The sequence below is a fragment of the Bidens hawaiensis genome, unplaced genomic scaffold (genome assembly GCF_021521415.1).
Source record: "Bidens hawaiensis isolate Kalapana, Puna unplaced genomic scaffold, B.hawaiensis_p1.1 tig00000905_1, whole genome shotgun sequence".
NCBI classification, from domain to species: Eukaryota; Viridiplantae; Streptophyta; class Magnoliopsida; order Asterales; family Asteraceae; genus Bidens; species Bidens hawaiensis.
Genome location: NW_027491053.1, coordinates 1229399 through 1239320, shown reverse-complemented (window position 1 = coordinate 1239320; position 9922 = coordinate 1229399). Strand labels below are relative to the sequence as shown.

The 9922-nt window shown below is 38.3% G+C and overlaps 1 protein-coding gene across 1 annotated transcript; it reads left to right on the top strand.

Annotated features, from left to right (window-relative positions):
• Positions 1-2278: 2278 nt before the first annotated feature.
• On the top strand, positions 2279-6125 carry LOC143547941 (5-oxoprolinase 1-like). Its single transcript, XM_077039235.1, has one exon. It carries the CDS (start codon positions 2296-2298, stop codon positions 6070-6072), a length of 3777 nt encoding a protein of 1258 aa, XP_076895350.1. The 5' UTR covers positions 2279-2295; the 3' UTR covers positions 6073-6125.
• Positions 6126-9922: the final 3797 nt, after the last annotated feature.

The following is a 9922-nucleotide window of genomic DNA, read 5'->3' as shown; positions in this document are numbered from 1 at the left end:
CGAAGGCAACATAAGTATTACCCGTGTCATTATAGGATGAATCAAGGCCATCAGTGGAACGAAGCATATGAGCTGTGGCGCTTGAGTCAGCTGTCAAGTATGGTGTTACTGCACATTGAGCATGGAAGGCTTGAAAGAGGTTAGCATCTATCGGTGATGTGACTATTGTGCATAGCGAGATAGATCTGGACATGAGCTCGTGTAATGACCATCTTTCCTACACAACTGGTAGTGTGGTGGTCAGTGGCTGTTGTGGTTGGAACGCCCGCAACCCGATGACGAGCCTCGGAAACGTCCACTGCTAGGTGGTCATGAGTGGTTTTTCTAGGCTGATTGAAACTGCTTAGGTGAGCGGAAAAAGCGGCTTGAGGGGTAGTTTGATTCCTTAGGGTTTGGAGAAAGATCTCATGATTTTCGGCTTGGTCAAGGATGTCACGGAAAGGTGGAGCAGGACGGATCATACGTAGGGATGTAGAAAAATTTTTAAAACTGGATCCAAGACCGCATAAAAACCAATGCCTCTTGCCTTCATCAGTAACTATGTGACCTATTACAGCAAGTTGGTCACAAAGCATCTTGAACGGTCGACCATAGTCAGCAACGGTGGTGATTCCTTTCTGCAGTGGAGCGAGTCCCGAAGAGTATGCATCCTCTCTATGGAACTGTGGCTATACGCATGCTTGAGGGCAATCCAGATCTGGTAGGCTGAATCATGGCCTATGGTTTCAGCCATGGCCTCTTCAGTGAGAGTTGAATGCATGAGCAAAACAACTCGCTGGTCAGCCTCTTTCTAGAGGGCAAGGTCTGGATTGGGGACGGATTCCCCGTCGGTAATGATAGTGGCTGAAGGTGCAGATTTTGTGCCATCAATATGATGGAGGAGATTGAGATAAGATAGAACAGGTTTTACTTGGTTCTTCCAGTATAGATAATTGGTGGATGAGAGTCTGAGAGTGATGAGATGAAGGAGGTTGTGGAGAGGATCGGTGTTTAAATCAAGGGTGGAAACGTTAGGTCCGGCCAAGGGAGCTGGGGGATAGTGAATGAGAAGGAGGAGATGGATGCAAGGTTTTAGGATCCCTAGGCTGATACCATAAAAGAGCGCAAAGACTTGATCTTCTCATTAAACATAATACAATATTTATACATAAAATACAACATCAATTTAGGAGAGAATATCTCCTTTACCAACTAAAATATTGACTAACTTTGGTAAACAACTGATTTATCGGCTATTAATTATTATATTTATTCCTTTTATTTTTTAAATTGTATTATTTTATATTTTATTAATATCCCAAATCATAGCTTTTTTAAATTTTATATTATATCATCATGTTCCAAAGAGAATACGACAATCAACCCTAACTTAAAGGAAAAATCTTTAAAATGTGTTTTTGGGAGAGAGATTCATCTTTTGTCCACTCCAAAATTAATTCTAGATTTTTTTTCCTCTCCTAACGCATCGTCATCGTTAGTGACTTGTTTAATTATCACTATGAGTTTTTTCGTTCATCAAGAAGATAACATGTGTCATCAAAAGTAGGGGGCTGACCAGAAATTTGAAAACTTTATGCGTCCAAACCAAAAATTTGAAAAATCTATGAGGTCCTATGAATAATTTGAAAAATCCATGGGTCCTGACCAAACATTTGAAAAATCTACGTATCCCGACCAAATAAGTATACGGCCCGATCCAATGTTAGGCAAACACGTTGGAGCAACTTCGTTGATGAGTTTTGTAGTGGGGTCACCTAAAAAAGAGAGGTAATGTAAGGGGCAACAAGTATAGAGGGTACGGTGGAATAATGGTGGTTCACTAGGGACTCATCTGGCTATGAAATGAAAAAGTAGACAAATTGGCGTGTGGATAAACAAACAAAAACAAAACAAAACGACTAGACATTAGACAAAGTATCCACGGCTTCTTCCTCCATCACCCTTCATCCATTCCCATTCCACCCACCCAGCCCGAAGTAAGCCTCAATCACCAGGTGATTTAATCTTCTCTTTCTTTCTTGATGTTTATTTTGGAATTTGATTGATTGATTGATTCATTCATTCGTCAACTCTCTAAAGATCATTCATGTCATGCTGTTGGATTCACTTTTCCCAAAATCATATGTTTTATTGTATGATTCACTTAACCAATCAGGATATTGTTCATGTTTATGTACCTACTAATTGCTTTATGCTTTCTAAATCATTATCTGAATAATAAATACTGTGTTTCTAGGGTGTCACAAGCTCTGCTTCATGTTAAACTTTTATTTGATTATTTTTGATCTAGGAACCATGGGGAGTGTGAATGAAGGTAAACTTCTTAAGTTCTGTATAGACAGAGGAGGCACTTTCACTGATGTGTATGCTGAAATCCCCGGCCAATCTGAAGGCAGAGTAATGAAGCTGTTATCTGTTGATCCATCAAACTATGAAGATGCTCCGGTTGAAGGAATCAGAAGGATTCTAGAAGAATATACCGGCAACAAAATCCCCAGAGCCTCGAAGCTCCCTACTGATAACATTGAATGGATTCGAATGGGAACAACCGTCGCAACAAACGCACTTTTAGAAAGAAAAGGTGAAAGAATTGCATTGTGTGTCACCCGAGGCTTTAAAGATTTACTACAAATCGGTAACCAGGCCCGCCCAAATATCTTTGACCTCACTGTTTCAAAACCTTCTAATCTTTATGAGGAGGTTATAGAAATTGATGAAAGAGTCGAGCTTGTTCCCGGATCTGAGAAAACTAATGACCCGAATGTGGTCACTGGTGTGTCAGGTGAGCGGGTTCGGGTCGTGAAGCCCATTAATGAAGAAACTTTGAGGCCTTTACTTGATGGTCTGTTGAAGAAAGGAATTAAGTGTTTAGCTGTTGTGTTAATGCATTCTTATACTTATCCAAATCATGAACTTTTTGTGAACAATTTGGCTGTGAAAATGGGGTTTAAACACGTTTCGTTATCGTCTTCTTTGACCCCAATGGTTCGAGCCGTACCTAGAGGTTTGACCGCTAGTGTGGATGCGTATCTGACCCCGGTTATTAAAGAGTATTTATCGGGTTTCATTTCTAAATTTGATGATAATTTAGGAAAAGTGAATGTTCTTTTTATGCAATCAGACGGCGGTCTTGCTCCCGAGAGTAGATTCTCGGGTCACAAAGCGGTGTTATCGGGCCCCGCGGGTGGTGTGGTGGGTTACTCCCAGACACTTTTCGGGCTCGAGACTGAGAAACCGTTAATTGGATTTGATATGGGTGGGACCTCGACTGATGTAAGCAGATATGCTGGTTTCTACGAGCAAGTTCTTGAAACTCAGATAGCAGGTGCGATAATTCAAGCACCCCAGCTTGATATTAACACTGTAGCTGCTGGTGGTGGGTCCAAGCTGAAGTTTCAATTTGGGTCGTTTCGGGTCGGGCCTGAATCGGTCAGTGCACACCCAGGTCCAGTCTGTTATCGCAAAGGAGGTGAGCTGGCAGTAACAGATGCTAATCTTGTGTTAGGTTATGTGATTCCTGATTATTTTCCTTCAATCTTCGGGCCTAACGAAGATCAGCCGTTGGATATTGTTAAAACCCGTGAAGAATTCGAGAAACTTGCAAAGCAGGTTAATTCGTATCGAAAAAGTCAAGACCCGTCATCGAAAGAAATGTCGGTTGAGGAGATCGCACAAGGGTTTGTAAACGTTGCTAACGAGACAATGTGTCGGCCCATTCGTCAGTTAACCGAGATGAAAGGTCACGAAACCAAGAATCACGCTCTTGCATGCTTTGGTGGTGCGGGCCCACAGCACGCATGTGCGATCGCGCGTTCGCTCGGTATGAACGAGGTTTTAGTCCACAGATTTTGTGGGATCTTGAGTGCGTATGGGATGGGATTAGCAGATGTTATTGAAGAAGCACAAGAACCGTTTTCTGCTACTTACAGCCCCGAATCTGTTCTAGAAGCTTCACGTAGAGAAACACTGTTAATGAAATCCGTAAAGCAGAAACTTATTAATCAAGGATTTGAAGAAAGAAGTATTACAACAGAATCATATTTGAATTTGAGGTATGAAGGGACTGATACTGCTATAATGGTTAAAGGGTCAGGAAATGATTATGGTGTTGAATTTATTAAGTTATTTCAACAAGAATATGGATTCAAACTCGAAAACAGGCATATTCTAATATGTGATGTAAGAGTTCGCGGTATTGGTGTGACAAATATATTTAAACCAAAACCCGCAGAAAGTTGTTCTGGTACGCCTAAAGTTCAGGGGAGTTACAAGGTCTATTTTGGGAATGGATATCACTACACACCACTTTTCAAACTTGAAGATTTGGGATATGGTCATGTAATCCCCGGGCCAGCAATTATCATGAACGGTAACAGCACGGTGATAGTTGAACCTAATTGTAAAGCTATAATCACCAAATTTGGTAACATAAAGATTGAAATCGAGTCAAATTTGGTCAATGTGGAAGTATCCGAAAAAGTTGCGGATGTTGTGCAATTATCTATATTCAATCATAGATTCATGGGTATAGCCGAGCAGATGGGAAGAACATTACAGAGAACTTCTATTTCAACAAATATTAAAGAAAGGCTCGACTTTTCTTGTGCCCTTTTTGACCCGGATGGCGGTTTAGTGGCTAATGCACCGCATGTCCCGGTTCATTTAGGAGCCATGTCGAGCACGGTTCAATGGCAGCTTAAATATTGGGGTGAGAATTTAAACGAAGGAGATGTGTTGGTAACTAACCATCCGTGTTCGGGTGGTAGTCATTTACCAGATATAACCGTGATCACGCCCGTTTTTGAAACCAGGAAGCTTGTTTTCTTCGTTGCAAGTCGAGGCCATCACGCGGAAATCGGCGGAATTACACCCGGAAGTATGCCACCATTTTCAAAAAACATATACGAAGAAGGAGCTGCAATAAAAGCGTTCAAGTTAGTTGAAAAGGGAATCTTTCAAGAAGAAGGAATCAAGAATCTTCTAAGATTCCCGGGCTCGGATGAATCGGGTGTCAAGATCCCGGGAACACGCAGGCTGCAAGATAATCTTTCAGATCTTCATGCTCAAATAGCTGCAAATCAAAGAGGTATTGTTCTTATTAAAGAGCTAATCGCACGCTACGGGTTGAAAACAGTTCAATCGTATATGGTTTACGTTCAGAAAAACGCAGAGGAAGCGGTTCGAGAGATGTTAAAATCGATCCGTGATAAAGTTTCATCTCAATCGGTTGATTCTGATGATATGATCACTGTTGAAGAAGAAGATTTTATGGATGATGGATCATCAATTCGGTTAAAACTCACCATTGATACCAATAAAGGGGAAGCTTTTTTTGACTTTTCCGGAACTACCCCTGAAGTTTATGGAAATTGGAATTCACCAGAAGCTGTAACAAAAGCTGCTGTTATTTACTGTCTTAGATGTTTAGTGAATGTTGATATTCCATTAAATCAAGGTTGTTTAGCTCCGGTGAGAATCTTTATACCACAGGGATCTCTTTTGTCACCTAGTGATAAGGTGGCGGTTGTTGGCGGTAATGTTTTGACATCACAAAGAATCACTGACGTCGTGTTAATGGCGTTTAAAGCGTGTGCGTGTTCACAGGGCTGTATGAATAATCTCACTTTTGGTGACGATACATTTGGTTATTATGAAACGATTGCAGGAGGGAGTGGGGCGGGGCCCACGTGGGACGGGACGAGTGGGGTCCAGTGCCACATGACCAATACTCGTATGACGGATCCCGAGATTTTCGAGCAGAGGTATCCAGTCGTGTTGCATAGGTTTGGGCTGAGAGAGGGGAGTGGCGGTGATGGGGTGCATAGGGGCGGTGATGGGGTGATTAGGGAGATAGAGTTTAGGCGGCCGGTGGTGGTGAGTGTGTTGTCTGAGAGGCGGGTTCATGCGCCTCGGGGGCTAAGTGGCGGGAAAGATGGGGCCCGCGGGGTTAATTATTTGGTAACGAAGGATAAACGGCGTGTGTTTCTTGGTGGGAAGAATAGTATTGAGGTGGAGGCAGGAGAGGTTCTTGAGATTCTTACTCCTGGTGGTGGTGGTTGGGGTTCTGTTTGAGGTTGTTGCAGGAAAGATGTGTTTAAAGTTATTAATAATGAGAAAAAAATGCTTTGAAAGTGGTTTTTTTTTTTTTAAATAATTTGTTTGATGTTGTTTTGAAGTTGTTGATGTTAATGAACTTGAATAAAGTTTGAAAACTTTTGTTTTTTTTATTTTATAGACCGAACCGTAATTAGAAATTTGGTTGGTGAAAATAAACTTTCTGGGTGGATGTTAATAGTTTCACAATTCATGAATGATATAAAGAAATTTGCCTTAAAAAAATGAAATGAATGATGTAATCAGATTGAACCTATCTCAAGATCTTTAATGAAATCTTAATATGAACTTTAGTGCTTGTCTATGTTTCATAAAAATTTAGGCACAGTGCAGCTAAATAATTAATAAGTCACTTGATTAGTTGATTCATACATCAAAAATGGTAATATGAACCTATAATCTATTGATCTGTTTCCTCGTTTCCTCGTTCTCAAATATGAGGTTATAAGTTCAAATTATTTCGTTCTCAAATGTGAGGTTATGAGTTCAAATTCTTACGATTGTAAAATGAAGGTGGAATTTTGTGGTTCAATTAAAAAAATATAGTAATATTACTATGAAAATTCATTTGTTAATGAGTATGATTCTAACTTGTATCGAAGTTTTCTCATGTTTACATTAGGATGTGGCAATGGTTTCCAAACCATCCCACTTTCCTAACAACTTTTTCACTCTCTCATACCATATCAACGTCAAATCATTTCATCTTACAATCATCTCAATCCATTTGAGCATTCTCATCCAACCCCTTATATTATGTGAGGGGTGTTTTTATAATTTAAAGAGTGATTCAGGGTGTTGTGAGTGAAGAGTTTTTATATTTTAGAAAAAATAGTGATTTTTCTGTATATTTGAAAAGTTACTGGTCATCCCCTATAGTGTTTTAATATATTTTGAAAGTGGTTGTGAGTGAATGAAAGAGAAAAGGTAATGATAAAAGGTATAAAAAGTATTATTTAATTGAAATGAAGAGAGAAAATAAAGTGAGTTTTAGTGTAATTTTTAGTTTGAAGATAGGGAGTGGGATAAGAATGCTCTAAACCCTTCCAACCATCTCTAAATCATTTCAATCCATCTTTCAACCATTTTATTTTATTTTTCTTTTATTTAAATTAACTAAATTATTTTTAAATTAAAAAGCATAAATATAACATAATTTAACTATTAATTAAAAAAATACATGACTTAATAAAAAAACATAAATAAATAAAGTTTAAAAACTAAATTAACTTTTATTTTAAAAATTAAAAATCACTAATATAATTTATATAATTTTTTATACAACAAATCAATTTAGGCTAAATCGGGCTAGATATTATTGAGAATTTAAAAAAAATTGGGCTTTAATTATTTTGAGCAAGCCCAAATAAGTTTCATATTTAAAATCTTTAAATATCAACCCTAAAAAATGATTAAAAAGAGAAAATTTCCAATATAGCCCTTTTTTAAAATAGAAAGAAAGTGTAAAATAGCCCAAAAGTATTGAATATTCTTAAAATAAACCAAATAATATGGACTGGACGACGCATTGGGAAAAGATCCTTAATATGACACGGCTGGCCAAATTTTTAAAAATGTTGAGGGAGCATACCAACTTTGTAAATAATGTTGATGGACACGACCAATACTTTGAGAAGCTTGAGGGAGCCATCCATATCTTCTGACTTAATTTTCTTCTCAAAAGCACTCTTCCCAGACGGTTTTATGTTTTCTACTTGATCTATACAAATTTTCAAAATCTTGAAAAATCTTCCCTTTTAATTTCGTCTTGGGAGATGCATTTGAGAGGAAGTTGTTCAAGGAGACGAGATTTATATTTTTCCTTTCTGGTCCGTCCAAATCTTATATTCTTATAAGATATAGTTTGATTCTTCATCTCTAAACAAATTTTCATCTTTTCATCTCTTGATAATTTGTTTTTGAATCCAAAAATCATGAAGTTTAAGAGGGGAGATCGTGTGAAGGTTATTGATATGGGTACCGGGTTCATTGGTTCCTATTACAACGACAACATGATCTCAACGTTCGGGAACGAGTATATTGTTCAATTCTGTACCCTGCTCGAAAATGATGAGTCCTTCCATTACTGTTTTGCCATTTACCACCATAAGAAACCACGACATTATCAACTTCCATGTCTAATGAATAAACAATGTAGCAATGGAAGAATAGAAGAAGATGATCAGATATAATAACATGAAGATTAAGGAAACTTAGTTAATAAAAAATACTGTCAGTGTCAAAGGAATCTACTTAAATCTAGTCGGTGTGGACGGATTTTAAATAAATCCTGTTGGTGTGGATGGGTTTTCAACTTATAATAAGAAAATATAAATCTCGTCTTCTTGGAACAAATTCCTCTCAAATGCATCTCCCAAGACGAAATTATGAGAAATAATTGATTACTTTACGGATCTGGTCAATGATAAGAATTATGTTAAGTTTACTTTAGATTTACTTTCGTGTGTGTAATGTGTGCGTTGAGAGACAATTTGGGCAGAGTAACGAGATTTAATTGATAAAATAGAAAACTGTTATGATAATGATAACTTACAAGGTATATATAGACGAAGGGTTCATTCGTTAGACAGACCTAACGAATGAACTCTCATTCGCTATTAGTAACTTAAGTTTATTCATTAACATCCCCTAACTAATGAACTCTATACGTTAACTACATTCATTATACAAACCTTAACGAATGATCTAATAATTTAACACTCGTTCATTAAACATGCTTAGTGAATGAGGTTCAAAACACACGGATCTCATTCATTAAAGACTCTTTAACGAATGAGTCGTGCTCTAACAAACTCCCAAAATAATTCCCAAAATACCCCATGCATTATCTAATATTAAAATACGTTACAACAAAGACCGAGACCCAAAACCATGCTCTAACAAACCCCCCTCGTCTCGAGCTCTTTGTTCTTCAAATACTCTACATCCTGAACCGGCTAGTCTTCCAATCAGCACAACTATGAATCCCGAATGCGTGACATACGCGTACAACCCTTTGGAATTGCATAGCCTGCTCGTTGTCTTTGGCATGCGCCCATATGATCCAATTCTTGAATAGTACTTCATTTTCAGACTCAGATAGATTAACTAGCTACATCAGATCTAATACTCTTATAAACTCGGTCTTCACACCCGATCCCAATACAATTATGGCTTCTCCAGTCCGATCATCATAATACCACCTGTTGAACCTTTTATAAAGACTTTGTGGAAACGTCTTTAAAGGTACCTTCTTTAATGCGCGTGGCAGCTTTACTTTAAGGACTAACTTCCTCCAACCTGTGCGCAGATTAATTTCATCAATGTACTTGCGCTTCGGTACATGTGGTTTAAAGAATTTGAAGCCATAATTTACCTCGTGTACCAAGTGCCAATAGAACAAGTTAGCCAAACTGATGTCCTCCTTGGTTCATAAACGGATTAGTCGCTAATGCACGCACATCCCAACGAGGCATAGTAAGAACATCAGTAATGTGTCGATAATATTGAATTCCATGTTCCCACTTCACAATGCGATTAGGTTCGTACATCCACGAGATTATGTTACCTTTCACCGTCTTGACAGCAATAAACTTCTTCATTTGGTATGCTAATTCTCGAGCCTTCGATTGCAAGTAATCTTCACGTTCGGCATATCTCAAGGACTCGATCATCTTGTTCATCTTTGTCATGTTGTGAGTAAGCATACCATCCGAAGCTTGTGTCTCAGGTTCGAATACTTTAGCTTTGCCCTTTACTTTCTCTTTCTCCTTTTGTAAACGTTCTTAAGCTGCTTGATAGTGCTCTG